Genomic DNA, 22671 nt, shown 5'->3' on the forward strand with positions numbered 1-22671 from the left:
CTATCCGTAAGTCCATGTTTGAAGGCACCAGATATAACCCCGGAGCTAGTACATAATCTAACGGTGTTTTAGCATTCTGTAACATATCTTGAAAATGATCTACCGATTCAGAAAAATCGGGGTTGTTTGGATGAATTTCCGCTTCTACGATTGTTTTAAATTCTTGTTGCGCGATTAATCCTGTACCATAAGACAAAATACTCACCCTAGTATTAACTTGAGATCCTAATAACGCGTAGACATAGGCTCGAATAGATTCATTTACCTTTATAAACCCTATATCTGTAAACTGCGACTTTTTAGGAATAAAACCCCACCATCCGGTAGTCGCAACCTTTGGGTCTTGCAAAATATATTCTACTACGTATTGTGCCGTTACGCCGGAGTCAACCTTAGAGTAACCGAGTCGCATGACTTTGTGCACAAAAGAAAGGTTAGGCGTTCTAGCACCTACCCCGAGACTTAAATTTGTTGCGGTCCAGTCTTTGTCTACATCGTCTGCATCTAATTTTGGAGTATAATCGTTTCCTGGTACGGGTAACCACTGTTTAACACCCGTGTCCATCAAACCGGCTCGGTCAAAATAATAAGCGGTACCAAGGCCATTTGTATAAGGATCGACTTTTTGCCTAAAGTTCATATCTGGGTCAACTCCGTATAAAAGACACGTGTCAGAAAACTTCCGATGGTCATAATTATTGTTAATCACGTCAAATACGTCGTCGCTCGGAATGGGCATCACACAGTCATAAAATATTTTTCGTACGGTGTAATATAAGTGGAACCTCATTATAGCCGAGACATATGGGTCGTGACTAGACAGTAGATCAGAACCCACACCGCAGGCTGTTGTCGCGCAATAGACCGCGAAATTAAATTGGTTTTGATAAAATGTCAACGGATCTGAGTTCCAGCGTTCTACCACTTCGTCCGTGGTTACTTTTAGTAGTTTATACGCGTGTGTTAAATTTGGAAACTCGGCTGTAAAGGCATTGTCTTTGTTTACTCTGATATCTAGACTGCTAAAATTACCTCCCATTTATTTTAAAAGAATTTTAAAAATAATCTTTTACGGGCGCCGTTGGAAGGGTCAAGTTTTGGTACGCGGGTGGATCGCTACGCTCATACCCAACCGACTTTGTAAAACTTATTCGCCAAGTTTTTTCATAAGATCTTTTTTTAAAACCGCCGCTAGCGCTTCTGCTCTTTCGTTGACTCGACGTTCAAATTCTTGCTCGCTGTGAGCTTTGCTCGATTCCAATTTTGTAGATGTACGCGATCTAATCTTTTCTTTCATCTCGTTAAATTTTTTCAGCTCAGATAAAATAAGGGCAAATTCTTCCTGGGATATGTCGCCGTCTTCAATCGCGTGAGATACGTATTCTTCGATTGTATTTAATTTAGCGTCTGCCAACATTCGAATTTGGTCGTGTTTTTTAGTTTTGTGGGTGAGTCTACGAGATGCATACTTTAGAATCGCGTAAGCGCCAAACGCACCGATAGCGATTCCTTCCATCACGAGCCCGACGGGACCAGTGATCACTCCCAAAATAGCGGGAATGCCTACGGCCGCCGATGTGGCACCTAGTGCTTCCACGCCATATTCTACGTATCCGAGCGCGGTTAAGAGCCGTTTGATCTTTTTATAACTAGCTTCGCGCGCGTCGCGTTCTCTTTGGATTTGAGATTTAATTTCTTCGATCTTTCTTAGCCTGTAAACCTTTGTCTCCGCTTGTTCGGTTGAAGCTCGCTCGTTCTCGCTCCGGTCGTTATACTCACTCGCTTCAACCGAGTTTAAATCAGGATATATGTTAGTCGTCATCTTATAATTAAGAGTTTTTAAACAATATTCACCTCGAGCAAAATTCCATCTCCTTCACCGCTTACCAACCTACCTTTGTCGTTTTTTAAAGAAAAGGTGAGTTCGTCTATGTTCCGATCTACGAGCCTTTTACAGGTTGGGTTTACCTCTAAATTGCACAGAGCTGTGTCTCTGGTGCTGAGTACAGTTGAAGACTTCCCGTCATAAAAGTTATAATTTGGATCGAGCTGCTCGCAGTGTATAAACAGATATTTGATACTATCGATGTTATATTTACCTTTGTATATAAAAAAGTTTTGTAATTCAACAGAAGGCAGGCCGAGCAATTGACCCACGTGCGTGTTTAGTTTTAGTTTTAAATAAGGGTCAAAAATGACTAAAGTCACCGATTTTGACTTTTCATATACTTTAAAACTCACGCCTGGAATGGCGTTTAAAATAAAATCAAACCAGTCGATTCCGTAATACCCGGGTTCTAAGGTGATGCTGCCAGTCAATCCAGAGATACTTATAGACTCAAACGCTTGCTTTGTGTAAAGTTGGTTAAATATGGGTTTTGCTTGGCCTTTTAAAATAGATTGTACAGTAGAAGACGTAGTATCCCAAATGAACAATTGTTTCTCTTCAGTTGTCGGTGGTGGCCTGCCCTTTAGATGGTTTGCATAGTCTAATCTATCAAAAATTTGATTGAGGGCGTGTATAATGCCCGCTAGTGTCGTTTGAAAAGACAAAGAAATGATCAAACTTACATCTATTTCAGTAATCATTCTTGGGTAAAAAAAGTCATCTAGCATTTGTATTACAAAAAGCTCGTCTTCATAAGAACCGCTGTCAAGAAGGTTTAACTTTTTTTTTCCATTTCTTGTCGTAAAGTATCATTAGATAATAGATTAAAATATAAAGGCTTATAATGTACACCAAAATAAAAAGAAGAAAAATCAGTAAATTTGTCTTTTATTACACTTATTATAGATAACATGTGTGCTTTATATACTTTTATTCGTCTAACATTATATTCCCAATTTAAAGTGTATTTTTGTATGTTTCTTAAAAAATTTTGAGTCGCAAAATAAAATCCAAAAAAAAACATCTATTAATTGTAAACTTGGTTTTTCAATTTCATATTTTTCACCTATATATAGATCACTATATTTTTGCACCAAGGCTTGATTGATTGATCCATCATCACCGGGTTCGTTAGATAATTCTTTTACCCCCCACTCAATCTCTGTCTCTCTCATAATGTTAAAAAACTTTTTTTCTAGCTGAATGTTTTTGGCGCAGATACGTTTGCTCCCTTTTTCGTTTTTAATCTCGTTTTTTAGTTTAAATGTCTGTGGATTATTAGTCAAGTGAAATGTATGCGTCTCAATATCTTTCTCCATTTTATTAATAGATATCTAATTCAATCAAAATTTTACCGACGTTGTTTAAGAGTTCATCTCGCTCGTTTCTCAAAGAAAAGGTGAGTTCGTCTATGTTCCGAGATAATAGCTTTTTAGGTGTTTTATTCGTTGATTCATAAGGGATAACGCCGAGCAGGTTAGAAGACTTTCCGTTATAAAAATTGATAGAGTGATCCAATTGTTGACAGTGAATAAACGTAGGAGTTGAGTTATACTCACCTATATAAATAACGTTGGGCGAAAGTTTGTTTTCGGGTAAGTTTAACAAGTTAGCCACCTCTCTATTGAGCCGCAATTTGAGATTGGGATCTATAATGGTTAAGGTCACCCTTTTTGATTCCGAGTGCACCTTAAAACTTACACCAGGGATGGCGTTTAAAATAAAATCAAACCAGTCGATTCCGTAATACCCGGTAGACACCACGATGCTTCCTCTTTGCGACTCGAGCAACGGTTGAGCCAAACTTGGAGCTAGCAAAGCATATATAGGTTCTTTCATTCCCGTCAAAATAAGTTTTGGAGCCGTCTCTTTTCTTCTTTTTTCGTTTCTGTCCAAATTTGTATCCCATTGAATGTCGGTGTCTTGCGCCACGTATAAATATTCAGCTTCAAACTGAATGTTTTTGACTCGGACTACTTTATCGCCTTTAATGTTGTTAATCTCGTTTTTTAATTCAAACGTTTGAGGATTTTCAGTCAAGTAAAACGTATGTGTTTCCATTTTTAAATTAAACTATTTTTAAACTTCTCCATAGCGTTTTCCCAGTGCCTATCTGAGACACCAAAAAGGTCTTTAACTTCAGATTCGATTTCCCCAGTGACGTCTTGATAACACACCGCGATTAAAGCCTTCAACGGTTTACCTCGAGAGATCTTACCGTTTAAAACTTGGTTCAATCGATATTCTATTTCACCCGCTTCGCCGTTTTGAAAAGAAAGATTATACTTCTGCAACGTTTTTCTCGATTTTGGCGGCTTGGGTTTTTTCCAAACGTGATGCTTGTAATACCGATCTCCCACTTCTGCAGCGTCAAACGAAGAAACCCACCCAAAAATTTGACCGCAATGTTTACACGTGTATCTTTCGTCCATTTCAACTATTTGGTGGTTACAAGGCGTTCTCGGTTGTACATTTCTCGTTGCCCCAATTATGTGTACTTCCTTTAGATTCAGCAAGTGGCAAAGTTCCGCATCAGTCATTTTATATAAGGGTTTATTTATTTAAAGTAAAAAAATTTAACCCTGGGATAACCGAGGTTAAATTGATTTTCACTAACTTTTCCCTTCGGTCGTACTCGCTCGCTCTGCTCGCTTTTAATCAAACGCGTCCAAAAGGTAAGGTTTTTCTTCAACCGTTAGCATAGCCGATATGACTCGATATCTAACACTCGCGCCGCAAGAAAGTGAACCGTGCGCACCGTAGTAAATATCTTTAGGAGAGATCAAAGAGATCGCTTGGCATTTCTTATTAGCAAAAAGAGAGCGATCAATTTCTTTAAACGATTTATCTACCAAAGAGGCGTCATAGGCGGTCTTAACGTACATCCTACTTTTATCGGTATAAGCCGGTTTAACTAAGTAATTAATTTGATCGGGTATGTCATCTAGTTTTTGAGACACCTTAAAAGAGTTACGCGTAATCACGGGGAGGTCTTCCAGGGCCTCATCTGTTAATTTTTCAAAATGTCTGTAAACTGAATCATTTATACGTAATAGCAGCGATTCAGTATTGGGAGACAGTTGATAACAAATTTGTTTTTGGTCAGTAGGTTCCTTAGTACCATATTTGTTAACCGGGTTTATACCGTAACAAGGGTCTTCGAGCCTAATCAACAATCGTTTATGTTGGCCCTCGTGAGAATAGAGAATCTTAGAAGAATTCTTTGCGGGTCTTAAAATGACTAAATTTTCAGGGTCAAAGGGACCGTAGGTAATTTTTGGGTTTTTGTTGCCGGCATTTAGACGTTTGTGATCATTTGAGACGATATACATGTTCTATTTATAATAAGGTTTTTTTAAATTTTTTATCATTTTTATTTAAAATATAAATTTTAGATCTGTGTCATATTCAATAATGAACCCACTTTTATATAGAACTGAGTCAAGTTTAGTAGCTGAAATGGGTAATAATTCCCCCTTTCGCACAGGTCTCAGCTTTTTAAACTTACCATCTACGCGCGCTACATAATTATACCCATGCAACTCTACACAATTTACGCAACAAGTACAATCGATACAACCAAAACACTTGATACAACTGTTACAATTGTGACAGTCCTCGCAATCATTCAACGCGGTTGAATAACTACAGTCATACGAATTAAAACAATCTACGCAATCTTTACATCTACCACAATTGATGCTAATGACGCAACCCTTACATCTAACGCAATCTTTACAATGGCGACAATTCTTACACAACTTACATTCGACGCAGTTATATAAATTTTTAGAAGCAAAACAACGAGAGCAATCTAAACAGTCCGTCAATCTCCGAGAACTAATAACGTCTTTGCAAAAATAACAATTCAAGTTTCCAGTTTGTTCTTCCATTTATACAAAGAGCATTTACTTAAGGCGGTTGCAATATAATCATATCTTTGTTCACGTTTCTAGTTTGATCTTCCATTTATTTTTTCGGGCGAGTGAGAACGAGCGGCACCGGCTGGTCAAAAGGTTCGAGCGGCAAATAAAAGAGATTTTGACACAAATGTATAATATTTACACCCTTATTTTGGGGGGTCGATGAGATACCCAGGGGTTTTTGCTAAAATCTTGAATTTAAGATTTTTAGGGAATTCCCCGAGATTTTTGGGCCGTATAGGTACCCAGGGGTTTTTGTTAAAAACGGTGAAAAGGGCGTGTGGTCCAGAACTGTCAGTTCTCTACTACTGGCGCAGGATTGTTCCTGTTGGCTGCCACTTATCTGAAGATAGACTCGGTGGCAACTTCGTTCGTGTGTTTTGTCCAGTGAAGTTTAGCCGAAATCATCGGCGTAGCTCCGGTATAACATAGGCCTAAGCAACATACTTTAATTGGCTAAGTTCGACTTGAGTTATCCAACGACTTGACAAATAAGATCTCGCACCATTATTAAGGTGCCTTTCCATGTGCGTTGTCTGGGTGCGTTGCGTACACGATGCGTTCATGCGTTTCACTTTCATGGACACCAAAATCGACCCATTAGCATAACGCACGTGTACGTTGCGTTTGGCTCTCAAAATCGCCCAAGGAGCGATTTTGACGGATACATGTATGCAACGCTTGGTATTGACGTGCACAGGGCAAGGCATCTTTATGCATACAGGTAATACATATGCAATGCGGTTCTGCGGTGACATCCAATGGCATGGCGCACGCGGTTCTATGCAAATTAGGATTTATCTATAGTTAAACGGAGCATATTGTGAATCAGCGTATTTTATCCAAAATGTACCAGTATACAGTATTTTATTTATTTTTGATTGTAATCGCTTATGACTCTATGTTTATACCCTATAATACGGGTGACACCCAATGGTGCCCCACCAACAGTTTGCAATGCGGTGGCCACTGTGGGCAATGTGCGTTTGAATGGCTTGACACCATTGATCTCTATTATAACGACATAATGGAGATCTATGGTTGATACATCTGGACGTGTCGACCGGTGATGCGGGTCTGAAAAGGGTCGACTTATTTCGCGCATTACGATGGCCAACGCATTACAAACTCTTGGTGGCGCACCATTGTGAAACGCTCGTTCTAATGTAATTTTGTAATGTGTTATCAACAGTGCACGAACCCTCCAAGTAATTATAATGCGCGTGGTCATATGGTCTTCATTTGGTCAGCATGTACCAAACGGAACCAATTAGAAAATGACCGACTTGCATGCCAGATCTTTTTAGCGAGTTGAATGTGTCTTTACCGTTAGGGACAATACATCAAGGTTATGGTTGCATGCTCAGGCTTCACGGTACCTATCCCCACTTCCCAGTAGATCGAGAAGAAGCGCATCTACTAGCTTCCATTGACTCGGGTTTAACCTCGTCACCACAGTCCGCAGCCCAGGCATAGGAGAGCTTTCTGCTGGGTAACAGGTCATTCCTGGCCGTTCGCACGTAGCTCAAGTGTGGCGTCAATTTTGCAGCGATTTCTGTCTCGCAAAGCCGTAGGACAAACATCCGTCTTGATCGGTGTTTGTGAGGCCAACTTGGGAAACGCCGGGCCTCGCCAGGCAGAGGATGTGGAAAAAATTGACCACACCCGTGCCTTGAGCTGAGCAAAAAGCTACGAATGACTTTTTAAGTTTTACTCAGCAGATATCGTGTTCGATGGGCTTTCTAGCCCTACATAGAGTTCAAAGGAACACTTACTTTGTACCGCCTGATACATCAACCTCCTGCGGGGCTTCGTAACTATGAGGGCTGGAAGTCCATGCTTTTTGAAATGCTCTTCTTGTCGGTGGTGCAACGTTTAATATCACCCTGATATCTCACGCACATCCAAACAACACGTCCGAGAGTTCTGGTCGGTACTTCTGACAAGGTGCCGTTGTTTCAATGGGCGGCCATTGTGGCGTTTGCTGCCTAGTCACAAAACATCAAACCGAAGCATTCGAGCAAATGACCATCACCAAAGGACCCAAGGCCATTTTGCTGAATGGAGTCATCGCTGGAGGATAGTCACGCATGACGCAGGGCTTGAAAATTAGTATATGACCAAACTGATCGATGTCGATAATTGCCCGGTATCCAGACCTTTATGGGTTTACCTTGGGCAGGTACTATGGGGAAATTTAGATACTGTGAAATTACCGACTCCTTGAGCACTGCAGATACGCTCGAGGTGATGAGGAATAATAGGTACCCAATTTCGAGACTACACATATCGTAAGATACCATCCCACCTGTCCAAGCCAACCACCAGAAATATTTCTCATTATACCATTTGTTTGAAAGGAAACCAAGGTACGCTAATCTAACTCTTTAGGCGAAAGTTATTTAAGTGAGGGTTGTTGAACTCTGAACTAGTCCCGATTTCTTCAGAACCCCTGCGCCAGAGGTAATGATTTCAAATGGAGCTCCATTGCGTCTACACGTCTGTCATCAACTTTAAAGCTCTTTCATCAGCTAAAACTAGACTGCCCGCTTACCTAAGTTCAAAATACTAATCACGAGCTAGTTTATTTCGTCAGGTTTTCATATACATCGACCGACTTTCATTTAATGTGCATACAGTAAATTACAGCACATTGAGAATTCCCTAGAAATTTACAGGAATAAGCTAGTTGGCAATGTACTGTGTCAATAAAAATGCGGTGGAAACAGTCAAGAAACTTTCTTTCATATTTGAGGAAAATGGCAAAATTCTAACGGAAGCTGGAATTCGAAAGAAGAAATACACACCACTGCCTGACAAACTTTCGTAAATACTGTATAGATTTCGGCCACAAAATGGGTCCCAGTTGTGTCAGCGTCCGGATATTACGACTGGGGCTGGATACACACGTGTACCCATGAAAGCTGCCGGTGTCCAGCGGCAGCAGGATCTCCCACCAGTCATCCGCGCATCATGACACATGGAAGCCCTTTTGTGTCCACAGAGACAGAGAATCCTCATCGCAGATAACTAGCTTCTAGCACACAAAGTAGGAATCTTTGGCATTGATGGAGCTACCAAGTTTTTTTTTAAGATACAATGTAATTTTTCCTTGAGCAAATGGCATTTCTTAAACTTTTTTATTGTTTGTTTTTATTTTTGTAATGAATTATGGTTCGTACTGGAGGATGGCAAGTGGACGCAAGAAAATGAAACAAAGAGGGCTACTTTTGTCGTAACAAAGAAAACTATTTAAAATAGCGGTAAGGCCCTACAAATTTGATCGACTTTGAGTTGGACTTAACCGAAAAATCACTTCACTGGTTCTCTACAATAGTCACACGAACTCTTTTGCTCAGCAGGGAGCCTGGAATGAAGGGTTTTGTCATGTTAAAAAGGTTCAAACTTTAATAGCAAGCCTGCGCAAGGAACATCAAGAATCAACCATTCCATGGCCATAACACCTGTCGGTGCAAGAGGCAATTAAAACTTTTGGCCAGCTTTTGGGGCCACCAACTGATCAAATGCTATGGCCATTCCATCCAGCATCTTGTGTCGTCAGTTCTCGAGAAAGCATGTAAATCTTGCTTTCACTGAAGGCACATTCAGCCAGAGTTTCTAGGAATACAAGCCCAACAAAGACAAAAAGAGGCCCTTAGGTCTTAAAAATCAATGTTTTCTAAAACCCTTTAAAAATGATAGCTACTACAACTCATTCTAAGTATTGCAAAAAGAGCTTTTGTACTTCAAAACAATATAATGGTACACATTCAGATATTTTATACATCATAACAAAAAAGCTAAAATTCAAAGAACTGGCTTCATTCTACAACTTTCAGCACCATAACAAATACTGTTCACAGCTTTTATTTCTTAGTAAACCAAGTCAGACTGGCACAAGCGCGGTGGTGTGACCTGGAAAACTTTTGCCCAACTGAACCAGGAAGGAAATTCATCCATGAGCCCAATGTTTCAACGACATTTGGCTTCATACAATAAGATCTGGGAAATAAATTAACGAGGGGACAGAGGGAAGAAGGACACAAACAAATCCTGTAGATGACAGGAACTGAACGGTTTGAAGGATGTCCACACTGGAAACCGTAAAACAAAAAGCTTGATATCGAAAATTAGGAATTGTTGAAATGGTTTGGGAAAGACCAAATTTTTCTCTAATTGAAGCTAAACAGCCGTTCATCAGGTAAAAATGTCAACCCGTAGTACCTTTATGCCCAAAGGGTCATTTTTACACCAATGATCACAAAACATGAAATTGTGTCCAAAAGCTGTTTAGTTTGGTTTATAAACAATTAAAAATGGAGTTCAACAGTTGTACACCTGTGTGTTACTTTCCACGGGAAGCACGATATGATTATCAGAGATATCCAAACTAAAGACTGATTAAATCTGGATGGTTTAGGAGTCAAATACCCTGCTCTGACGGTCAATAAATTAAAGACTGTAGAAAACAATAACAACAAAATATCTCAGGAGGAAGTCTGCAGCTCATCCTAATACAGTGGTATCATGTATCCAGTCTGCTGCTTCTGTGTTCAACCAGCCAGTCCCCATTTGCGATTTCGCCAGACTAAAATTACCTCCAGGTAAAAAGACACGGAGGAGTCTCGGTCACCAGACTCTTGTTGTAGGCTCTGGAGACAATGGGACAATGGACTTTGCATGTGACCAAGAGAAGGCGCTCTGCTGCCTAGCAACAACATCCCTTGGGGCTGATGCATTGCGTTGAGTACGGCCAAATTGAACGTGCACAGGGTTTCTTGGTGAAACTCGGGTAAACGGTGATGACTGTGCTCACGTATTGGCCCAGCCTCTCTCGTTATGAGGGCATGGCTCAGCACACTGTCTTTAGAAACTCTTTTTTGTTCACTGCACACATGCATAGTCCACTTGGGAGAGTGCTGTCTCTCTTCGGGGCGAATTGGTGCCGACACCCAGTCTCAGCTTTCAGTCAACGCCTCATTTAGCCACGCTGGTATGGGCTGGTCAATGCCGGATAGGAAAGCCTCCAGCTGGACGTTGAAACCCTGGTAATAATGCCGGAGGTAGGTCTCTGTGTCGACATCCATGGGAGGGTACTTACGACCTTTACTCTTGCCAAGGCATCGCGTGTGACCCTTCTTGAAGACGGGGCAGTAAAAGCCCTTCTTATCGTCATAACTGTGGATGAGCAAATGGAGACAACACGTGGAGAGTTGGATGATGTTGACACTACATGCGATTTGTGAATGTCTAAAAAACTTCACTGATCGAGAAAGTCTTGTTAAAAAGGCAATTCATCTTTGAACCATTTAGCAATTGGTTGGCAATGTTTCTCTTAGAATATAGTGCTTTTGCTTGTGGGAACAAGCACCTCAGGCTAAAGGCGGCAGATTTCACAATTAGAAATCTTTTCAAGATGGTCATTTTTTCTACAAAATATTCATCATTTTGGCTTTACTTACATAATCTTATCACTGAAGTCGACAACCTCTTTTAAACGTAGAAATTTTTGGATTTTCAGCATGGCAACAGTAGGATCTGCCCTCAACAAGTCGCCATCCAACACCATCAACTATTTGAGAAAAAACATTAAGAATTTTCTTGTTTAACACAGCTGAGAGCATGGTTTCAAAGAGGTGTGTGACATCTCATGATTTAGCTAAATTTTCACAAGGCATGCACGCAGAGGGTGAATTTTGACCCTCCAAGTGCTGGTATTTTATTTGCTTTTAATCTAATACATCAAGGTGACAGGAAGTGTTTTTGCATACAATGTGACCATTTGGTTCAGACAAATATTGTAAGTTATTTGAAATGTACGATCTGGAATGTAATTTTACTTGTTACTTTTACTTATTACTTTATATTTGGGTCATTCCATGACGGTGGGGCACAATTTGTGACGGTGTCCTTGTTACATGGGTAACTTTTACCACCTGTCTGACCTGTAGAGCTGGTCATTTTTTTCTATAGAAATAACGCACACCTGTGAATTCAGCTTAGCCCGATGTAAAATAATGTCAACTTGGAATCCACGTGCAAGGAAATACAGTAAACTCCGGCTAAGTCGGGACTCTCGGGACTCAAGAAATTATGACGACTTACGCGAATGCCGACTTCTGCTGTAAGTCGTCATTTTGCTGACTTACACATACACATGTATTACCTATGTACATTATGATTCCTTTGACTAATTCAATGGCTTGGATTTACTCTGGTTTCTTTCTACCTCCATGGTTGATCCCAGCAAATTCGTTCTCGATTATTATCCTCACGGGCTGCAAATTCGATAATTGATCATGTGCTCCTAAGGAGGAAGCAAGGACGGCAAGCCACTTGCATATCACATCACGACTCGAAAGTGCAGTACATATGTATGTGATACAGTTACGGTACAGAAAACATACACTCATCCACACACGCGCATTGGTTAAGTTCGTTCCATATAGTCTGGATACCAGACCCGATGATTCTGACTACCCGGCGAATCATTATCAAGGGTCGTCAGGGAATCTTTGGGCAGGGAACCAGACTATGTTCAATAAGGCGACCCCCAAAATCGACAGAGCGCATGCATGTAGCACTAGAGGGGTTACTGGTATTGATGTACTCATGCTGGCCGATTATCAACCCCGACCTGCGCTGCTAATAAATGGACATTAGTCAAGCAATGTGGGACTTGTTACTTGACACTTCTTGGCAACCGTGGCGAAGGAAACTAATACCCCAGCACGATTTTTCCCCTCGTTTATCGTCATCTAACCTGGGTGGGTGGGTAGAACTCAAGCCATCTCTGTAAGTGCTGGATGTATTTGCCCGGATCCAGGCACCGGTTCCGCAGCAAGGCTACCGGTCTCGGTGCCTCGAGACCTGATGTCAAAACCTCGTAAAACGTGTAGTTCATGCTGGCCGGGTTCTCATGAGCTCTCTCGTGCTGTTAGGAAGAAATCATGGTATTCGAGATGGTATCTAGTGTACGTCCGTAACGAACTGAATGGAACTTTACTGAATTGTAGAAATCAGGAAAAAAAATGAATATAAATGGCTTTGAAACTGATACAAGCATTGGGAATGAAGATTAAAACGGCTCTGATAGTTTAGTCAGTAATTCTGAACAATAGAAAAAAAATGATTCCTTGAGACCATGCCCACAAAATTTGTCCTTTTTAGAAGTGACTCTATTGTTACACAGCGTATCCCTTTGACACTTTACCTATGGACACATGTATAAGGGCTTTTGTACACAGGTAAGGAGAACTGTCTCTACTGAACCCATTTCTGAAATCTTGGCTAAGTCTCTGGCCGGAACTATTGCTCCAGATTCGTTTCACAACCCAACTTTGATCAAGTTGGCCACGTTTGATCAGCAACATCAGTCGTCTGCCAGTTAATTTCAATTGGTACCCTGGTAAGAAAAAAATATTCAGCCACAGAACCTGGCCTTGTTCAACTGAAATACTCTCAAGTCTACACTGATGGGACTGGTTAGATTAGAACTCAGTTGAGTTGAAGTCAGCAAGGGACTTGAAATTATGCAGCAGGAATCTGAAGCCAAAGTCAGTGACAAAGTTGAATTTTGGGCAACACCCATATCTGACTGAAAACTTCAAATTCTGTCATACCTGGTACCACGAATAAGCCCTCTTGGCTGGATCAATCAATATCGCAATGAGTTTGGCCTTTGGGAGAAGCCAATGTGCCCGGCGTGGTGCATGTAAGTTGTCAAAGTATGTTGCGCTCTTCTCAAACAGTACGTCAGCTGAGGTATTGTCAACTTGTGGAAAAAAATTCAAATACCTGAAAATGGGAAGTGAGAATTAGCAACAATCAATATGTGATCAATGGTCAATATTGAGCAAAGATCAATAAATTCATTTCTCAAGAGATTTTATTTTAGCCACTTTGCGCCGGGCCTATTTGTTGGTGTTGATTCTACTGGGCTGGGTGATTTTCATTTTTTTCTGTTTAATCTTTAAAAATCCCTAACTTCATTTACTAGATGATTATACCCACACAAATGACTGTCTGGTGGCTACTCTAATCTGACAGACATATCTATTCACACACGAATATTTCAGCCAGGCCTGCCGCCTTGTAAAATGAGCCCAGATTGTGCGGTGTTATGTAATTTTCTTTTGTTCCCGAAACCAGCACAGTGCACTGCTGACATCTTTTCAATAGGGGCCAGGTTAGCGTACAGCGCTATTGTATTGCTCATCACTGGAGGTGGTAATCCGCTCCGGCGGAATGCCACAAACAGTGGTATAATGTTTCAAAACAATGACAGATTTCCTCCCCTATTGACAACTGAAAAAATGTTGGAAATTCCCAGAAGCTCTGTCTTTTGTTTCGAGTACGGTCTCTTGTTACAAGGCCCAGCTGTTTTGTCTGGTTTTGGGCAGCCTGGCATTAGGTATAAAGAAAATGAACCCAAAACTGGGCTCCCCAACGCAAAGTGGTTAAAATGACAGAAGTAAAGTCTCTTGATCAAGACATATCCACTCACCATTCTAGTCCTTTGTTATAATTCTTGGAGTTTGAGAAGAACTGAACTTCTTCAAAAGTCTCCTCACTGGGAAGGTTACCCCTGATGTTGGGATGCAGCGACAGAAATGTATACAGTGCAGTGGTCCCTGGGTACAGGGAACCAACAGGACAGTCAAATTACAGTCAAAAACACTGAGGTCATTTTCAGATTTTGTGGGATGGGGAGAGGAGATGGGGTTACTGCTGATACCCTTCTGACCATCACAATAACCAAAAAGACCATCATCAAAAGACCAAAGCATGACCTCTGGTGTGGAGGGAGTCAAGTCACAAGCCGTTTGAATGAACTGCAACAAAAGCATGCCTACGTCATATTTCAACCTGTTACTTGAGGTTGGTCTTGGGCCTGGTCTCGGGCCGGGTCTTGCGTCTGGTCCTGTGCATGGTCTGGTCTTGTGCCTGGCCTTGTGTCTGGTCTTGGGTCTGTTCTTGGCTCTGGTCTTGTGTCTGGTCCTTTACATCGTCTTGTGTCTGGTCTGGTCTTGAGTCTGATCTTGTGTCTGTTTTTGGGCTGGTTTTGTGTCTGGTCTTTTGTCTGGTCTTTTGTCTGGTCTTGGGTTTGGTCTTGGGGGCTGGTTTTGAGTCTGGTCTTGTGTCTGGTCGTGTCTGGTCATGTGTCCAGCCTTGTGTCCGGCTTCGTGTCTGGTCTTGGATCTGGTCTTGCATCTGGTTTTGTGTTGGTCTCCACTACATCTAGGTTAAGAGCATCAAAGAACTGAGTCCGACAGTAGTATTTAAACCAATACCACAGTGTTAACAAGATGACATTTGACCAGATTTAAAATTGCTAATCTCGTAAACGTCATATTACCGCAATCTGTTTATAAGGGCAATACAATCCAAGAAACATTGTAAGGAATGCATTCTGCCAAATTTCATTTCACTACTGATGTGAGTCTCGACAAATACCTGTTTTTTGTGGTCCAATCACAAGGAAACTTGGAAGGCGGTGACAGTTCTGCTTTTCGGGCAGGATTTCTAAGTGACGTTTGTCGTAGCACGGGTTCTGTTAAAGATGAGGGAAAAAGATGATATTGTTCAGATAACGTTTCAAAGACAGCAACAAGTTTTTCTTTTCTTCGCCCTATTTTAAAGAGATACTTTTCGTTCAGTCATCAAATTAAACTTAAGTAGTGATAGGTGCATTTGAAATGTTGCTTCCTACTCACGGTCCAAACTGGTTCTCGTTCCTCGGGGAACATATCAAAGTACTTCTTGGCCAGCTCTAGCGGCGGTGCAGCTTTGAGTCTCAGGTTGGTCCATTTTTGCACAAAGCTGATGACGTTGTCAAACGTGTACAGAGCCAAGCGATCGCTGCCATAGTTGGTCATGTGAGTCATATACACGTTAATCTGCGGGGAAACGATTTCTTCCAGCATTTCATGAATTACTCCTAACACACATTGCACAAAGCTTTGGGTCGGGAACGGCAAAATAAAGATTCTTCTTTGAGAAAGTAACCCCGAATTACTCTATCCATCAGAATGTTTACCCTATTCAACAAATGTAGTTTTCTTCTGTATCTAACGGCAATGATTTACTTTTACTTTTGTAGTGCCACGAGCGCCTATTAGGTAGATTAGCGCGCTTTATAAATGCTCATTATTATTTACGTGAAAGATGTTACAATTCTTAACACAAAAATGACCCAGTGCTTACACTGTGTACACCTCTCTTAACCCTTCCCGGGGGGAGGGGAACACTGCTAGTGTGTCATACTATTTGTCAGTCTTACTGGGTTATCGACAATAGTCTGGAACAGCTCCCCTCCGTAGATGCTACCATCTAGTCTCTCTCTTCCTCCAGGGTACTGCTTCATGACAATGGTGTGAGTGAACAAGCCACATGTCTGACGAGGAAGCACCTGTCCACAAAACACACCTTCGATCACTACTTTGGAATTCTAGACTTTGTGTAATGCAGGCATAATGATAGAAAGTACTGAATGTTAACGTTACTAGGAAATCTAGAATATTCAACATGAAAACTTGCTGTTACCAACTGCACGAACTAAATGGCTACATTACATGCAGAGGTCCATGTACCTTTAACCCTCACCCCTGGGGACCATTGAAATCATGAATATGCTCGTTGGATTTGGCATGATTAGTGTTAATATATACATGTACACGGTAGCCTTTAATGCTCTTGTCAATATGGAAAGACACTGTGTATCAGTGGAGCCGTGCAGTCAAAATGAGGTATGTTCACCTCACAGAGATGGTATGTTTTGTGCTCATTCCGTTGAAAATTAACAATGTTCACTTGTATCGTATACATACACCAACCGGTACAAACGCACACCACTGCATGCAAGCAATGTGTCAAGGCTTTGGTAAGTAAACCACACAGTAGTGTCTAGTATACTGGGGTCTGTGATTAGCGCAGGCCTGCGTTACCATGATATCCTTGTAGATGAAGCCTTTTCTCTTCCGAGCTGGTCGAAGAGACGGATACTCCTCCGTGCTGGTTGCCTTGATGCCCCAGACCTGTTTCCAGGCACTATACAGCATGGGGTAGACAGGGTACACGCCTGAATGGTGCGGGGCCACAGCGTAGGAGAATTTCACAGGAATCTGGTGAATCTGTAAGCACAACTGAGAAGTAAGACTCTGATCTCGACCCATCCAAATAAAAATCTAAAGAAATATGTTCCTGGAGGAGAGTAGACAACGGTCCAGTCCAGATGTTTTACAGGTCAATGTTCCAGCAATGTTTTAAAGTGAATTTCTAGTCAAGCTTTGCCAAGGTCCCTGCTCGAGACAACAAACTTCAGGATTTAGCAAACTTTGTGCCAAGCTGAATAGTTAGCAATAATATAAATGAGGAAAAGATGCTGCGAATATTACCTATCAAGCTTCTACCTTCTTAAATACAACCAGCATAAACTGTGCACTTTTTGGTCAAAAACTTTTGCTCACTGCGGTTGAAATTTAGGCACTGATGGCCACTTGTAATAAAATACATATGAATGTTTGCAGACAAAATGAAGGTCTCTGGAACTTGTCAAGTCCAGGCTGGTTTGAAGGCCAAATCTGAACTATGATTAAGCCAACTGCTGATAAGCCTCAAAATGAAATACCTACCTTAGCAAATCGGAAATTCTTCCTCATGTCTGCAATCAGCTGACTCTGGTTGGTAAACATGTGGGGCTGGGCATGGTTCCACATGTGGGGGAACCAGGCAAACTTGTCAGCTTGGGCAACCAGTGCCTCGTCGCCGGCCTTCTCCGCCTCGTTGCCGCGCTTGAAGAACTTACCCGAGAAGCCCAGCTTGAAGGTGAAGCCCGGGATCTTGTCAGCCAAGACTTCCTGCTCTAGGAGTAGTGCCTGCTCAAGTGGAAGGGGCGGAGCCCGGCAAGGCAACGCAGAGGAGGAAAAGATAACACAAGGACATGATGGTGATAGCCATGAAGCTCACTTGGACTTTGATATTGTCTGTAATGTCGGGCCTGAGCCGGGAATTAACAGTAAGCCAATAATTTCCAGATACGGTTTCAGCAACCTTTACTCTTGAATAACAATTTGATTTGAAAATGTTGCTTACAGGATAATTTGGTACTCATATTTTTCATGAAAACATTGTGTTTAATAACTGTACAGGTGGATATCTCAAACAGCAACCTAACGGCTTCATGGAGAAATGTACAGGGGGACCTGGTTGCTGAATAGGCAATTTCAATTAAGTGACCTCCTCTAAAAGTCTCACTAAGGACGCGTCTCACTGGGATTTGGAGATTCGAAATCTGCTTTCCAGTTAGCCTTCTGAATTTAAGTGTTACCGTGGCAATTGGCGATAAAATTTCCCAGGGGTTCATACCTCGACATCATCTGTGGTCATCCGAATGCCTTTCATTCCAACAAAGATGTCATCGATGTCGACCTGGATGTATCGGTCCAATGACTTCTGCAGGAGTCTGTGGGAGAGAAAGGCGACACTGTCCAGGAACAGGATATAGTGGAGCCAAAATCGGAAGTTGTTCCCGATGAAAATCCTCTGAATGCCATCATAGAGTCCCTGATCCAGGAGCACTGTTGTGTGGAGGACTTCTGAAGGCGAGTGGAGCTCCAGCGAGTCTTGGCTGAGCATCTTGGCTTGGACAAGGGGCTTGTAGGACTCATGATCAGTCCTGAAGACCGTCCAGTCATTGTAGGGTAGTGTCCCATTTATAAACTGACCCGCTTTAGTGATGTGCAAAATGTCGCTGGCAGCCAAGTTCACGGTAAGGTCCTTCAGGCTGAGTCGTTGGTCCATGTAAACTGGCAGTTGACCGACTTGCCTGGTGTACCCGTTGTCGTCTTCACGGACCACAGCAAAAGCCATGATCCCAACGTTATATTTCTTGCAGTACTCATGTACGGTGCGCAGGATGAAGGCATCCAGACTGATATAGGAGTGGATACTTTGGAAGATGATGACCGCGAATTTGCCTGTCCTTTTGTGCTCCAGCCTTGGCCAGCGACGTTCCTTGACAAAGACTGATGTGTAGTCAATGTGGTTGGCTTCCAAAGCACTGGTGATGTTGTACGCAAACACTAAATCGTCTCGCTCCGTGATGACCAGCGCGGAGGGGATTACTCGTAGGTCATCCTGGTCTGCCAACGGAGTGTGCTTGCCCTGTCGGTGCCTGGCCGACCGCTCCTCCGCACCCAGAGGATGGCTAGGGTCAAGCTTCAAGTGCAGGTCCTTGTCATGTTCGCCTCGCAGCGGCGTCATCATGTTGTAGCTCAAGAACCAGATGGACAGAAGGCTGAGCAAAACCAAGACGAGCATGATCTTCTTGATGCTTGTCATGCTGGAGTAACGGATCAGGTTCATCATGGTCCTCAAAGCTAAGAACCACTGATGACAAGCCTCCAATGGGCTACCTCCCTTGCCGGAGGCTGTAAATATTCAAGATCCATGAAAACCCTCTCGACATGTTCTAATCCACTCCATTTTGTGTCACAACTCCTGACGACAACACTGAAGTGCTATCACTGGACCGGATACTGCCGCAATTACACTATAGAGGTGTATATGGATCACTCAGTTCACCAAATGGTTTGGACCTGCATCTTAATCTTGAACTCGTTACTGCACATCGCCTACTTGAGCATCTTGACAGAAGGCTGGTGCTGGTAACATCTGTAGGAGTGGAAGATACTCACTCCAGCAACCTGGCAGAAACATCATCTCATTCTGTCAAATCTGTTGAGTAACATTAACCATAGAGTACAATGTACATGACCGTGCAGTGGCAATAGTATGCAGTAACGTGGTGCATATCAAAATTTCCCTTGACTTTCCTCATGCAATGTTTTAGTGACTGAAAACCAAACCTCTCGAGTTAAAATCCTTCAAATTCAACTTTACTTCATTTCCACTCAACGAACACAAATAAACATGTAGGGCCTAAAGTACATTGTAACACATAAGTGGATTGGTTTCGCAGGGAAGACCCCCCACCAGAATTGGTCAAGACCAACAAAATCTTTGAAAATAGCTATTCCGTATTCCTGTTGCGTTCAGAAAGTCTTTATAAATGCTTGGCACATGCTGTCATTTGCATGTTTATTTCAGTAAATCCGGTGAAACATTGGGCAGAAAGTAGGCTAGCTACCCTTGAATACTTTTGAGTCAACATATAAAGTACCAAGACTGTCTAACACAAAAAAAAAACTGGCACTCTCTTCCCATCATGCCTGTATTGCATAAAGATTTCCTGATGTAACTCTCAAAATGGAAGATTGTGCCAAGCGTTTAAATAATTCTGAACACAGCTGCATAGTTATTTTTGAAGACTTTGCTATTCCCTACCTCCATGCTATTCCAAACTGATTTTGGTCTGGTAAAAAGCAGTATGGGACCCCAGGGATTGTGAATTCAGAGACCCCAAGTTTTTGTCATTTTACTCTGTGCAAACTGGTCATTCTTCCCCCCCCAAAAAAAAACCCAAAACTGCCCTGATCCTGTTTCTGAAATTTCCAATTGTAAATTGTGAGAAAATGTGACTTTCTTACCGATAAACCAGCCAATTTGACTCCACCATGTGTCATGTGTTGAAACACTCACAGTTTCCCCTCATAATTTCCCTTGAAACTCAAATCCATGTGCTCTTTTCACACCATCAACCCTACAGACTTATTGAGCATGATGTCACAGTCGAGTCATCTACCTAGGGGAATCCCAAAGTTAAAATGTAGGTCTCCCACCTGTTACAGGAACAGGATCCCCAAATTCACAATCCCCGGGACCCCTGAAAACATTGAGTGACAAATATTAATAACGATACAAACCCCACTAAACCTAAACAAGGGTAGGCTTAGGGACAAATTATACCCCGGAGGAATAGGGAGCTGTTAGATTTCCAGGACTCTAGCTGGTTCCATGTCTTTAGTATGATATTACTCGACCTTACCAGCAGCGGAAGAGTGACATTTTAAACACTTGAAAATGTTTGATCACACAAAACTATGATGTACATGTAGGCTACAGTATGCACCAAGAGAAATACACACGGTACGTGCAGCAAAAACAACGTGAGCAGGTAGTAAGCCGTTTATCTCGTTACCTTCATCTTCACAAAAAAATTGTTCACCGTTGCGGGCCCTCCGTCTCAATTAATGTTATACATGTTCACGATGCACACATGTATGATGTACATGTATGTACCCCTTTCCTCAAAGCCTCACCTTACCCACAAAGCCACATATGCTTACAGTCTGGTCATGGGTCAGGACGTCACACTATCGGTAGCTCATGCATGATTCATGATCCGTCATCGCGAGAGGGCGAATCAAATCCAACCACAGGGTTGTAGGCAGGTTATTTATGTCTGTGGTTAATAGGCCAGTAAATAAACTGTCATAACCAACAGTGATAAATACCGAACTTCAACAAGATGAGGAAAAATCATACTCATGAGCTTCTTGGGCGTTCGAGACCCACATCAATTTAAAGCTCATTTTGTGATTTGTCATTTTCTTTTCAAATTTCCATTCATTAACAGATGACTTGTGAAGATGTTTTTTTTTTCCCACGGAAGGCCACCCCTAAAAAGCAGTCGTGAAGCCCCTAGCCATTTTGAAATGTCGATGCCTACACACAAACCGGGATTCGTTTTGCTCGCCTAAACCTGTCCTTTTTTACAAATCTTCAAGTTTCAGAATTTGTGCACACAGACTGTGCCGATTTAGACCGCGCTAACAGTTTCCGGCCAATTCACTGGCTCGTATCCAGCGCCCGACTGAGGGTGCTGAGGCCGAGAGAAAGGCTAGGTGACGAGCAAACCACAGCTATGTGATACGACTATGACGTCAACAGAGCGGACCCTTTTGGATCTATCCCTCACTTTTCTGTGTGAGAAAATTATTAAGGCATACAATGAACTTTGAAGAATATGTTTTCGGACTTCTCAACAACCAAAATGCATTTACAAGCACTCAAAAGGGAGCACATTTTTTAAATGCCATGATATGCCGTTCTGGTGTGAGATTCTACACGAATGTAGGCCTAATGTATTACCGGTTTCTCAGCTTTTGCTAACCGCGTGTCCATACGACGCGTAAAGGTTTTTTCTTCTTTGCAGTGTGTGATGGTTTCAACATGAATTTTCTGCATACACTGCCTTGCGTGAGGCTTCTAAACTCAAAACAAACCGCTTCATTATTTCATTTCTCAAGTTTAGAAGCAAAAGCGCCATTGCAAAGCGGGGCAAGGTGACGTCGAGCCTGGGAAAATAGAATTTACCCGGCTTGTTTCAGGGGTTGAATAGTTAAACGATTCACCTGGTACCCCAACGTTGGGAAAATAAATTGCCCCGCGTTTTTACAAAATAAAGGGTGGATAAAGGGCCCCTTAAAAATGAGTCATTTTTATAGGACGACCCATTGGCCATTTTTGGCTCTATTTCTGTTCACTTGCTTCCAAATCATCAGACAATGGAAATAAAGGTAGCACTTTTAAGAATAACTTCAGAGTTACCAAGAAAGCTAATAGTGCAGTTATTGTTTTAGTGCTGCATTTATTTCCATTATCTGTTATTTTTTACTAACACGGCCACCCACAGTAAAGTTCCCAAAGCGAGTGAAAAATTAATGTAGCTTTATATATAGCCCCCCGAAAGACTACAAGTCAAAATGACAATATTTCCAACACAGTTGGCCCCGACCTTCCTGCTGTCTGTTTCACTGTTAGTGTCACAGACCGTTGCCAATGGTATGCCTCGGTGTTTGTGCGCTGTAAGCTATATAAGATGGTTGTACATGTATGTCTTTTTTATCAAAAGGTACGGCCTACAAGCTTCACAATACAGCGCCGCTCAGCAGGAGA

The 22671-nt window shown here is 42.0% G+C and overlaps 1 protein-coding gene across 3 annotated transcripts; it reads right to left on the reverse strand.

Moving 5' to 3' along the window:
• Positions 1-8366: 8366 nt before the first annotated feature.
• On the reverse strand, positions 8367-21143 carry LOC110987357 (N-heparan sulfate sulfotransferase 4-like). Of its 3 annotated transcripts, none has more exons than XM_022250030.2 (12): positions 21033-21143; positions 18178-19548; positions 17445-17687; positions 16758-16943; positions 16094-16222; positions 15528-15710; positions 15268-15364; positions 14318-14444; positions 13434-13608; positions 12575-12745; positions 11274-11383; positions 8367-10989 (listed from the first exon to the last, which is right to left on the reverse strand). In XM_022250030.2, exons 2-12 carry the CDS (start codon positions 19177-19179, stop codon positions 10770-10772), a joined length of 2643 nt encoding a protein of 880 aa, XP_022105722.2. In that variant the 5' UTR covers positions 19180-19548; positions 21033-21143; the 3' UTR covers positions 8367-10769. The 3 variants fall into 3 exon arrangements, with proteins under 3 accessions (XP_022105722.2, XP_022105719.2, XP_022105721.2); XM_022250027.2 differs by having other exon boundaries at positions 20912-21049; XM_022250029.2 differs by lacking the exon at positions 21033-21143 and adding an exon at positions 20759-20863.
• Between the last annotated feature and the right edge of the window lie 1528 nt (positions 21144-22671).

Source organism: Acanthaster planci, linkage group LG19 (genome assembly GCF_054643075.1).
Source record: "Acanthaster planci isolate LZ-2023a linkage group LG19, COTS_SCS, whole genome shotgun sequence".
Taxonomy (NCBI): domain Eukaryota; kingdom Metazoa; phylum Echinodermata; class Asteroidea; order Valvatida; family Acanthasteridae; genus Acanthaster; species Acanthaster planci.

Coding starts and splice junctions, on each gene's coding strand:
- LOC110987357 (XM_022250030.2), bottom strand. CDS start 19,179: ATGATGAACCTGATCCGTTACTCCAGCATGACAAGCATCAAGAAGATC. Junction 17,688..18,177: donor TGACCACAGATGATGTCGAG/GTATGAACCCCT, acceptor CCACTTGAGCAG/GCACTACTCCTAGAGCAGGA. Junction 16,223..16,757: donor TCATCTACAAGGATATCATG/GTAACGCAGGCC, acceptor TTTTGTGGACAG/GTGCTTCCTCGTCAGACATG.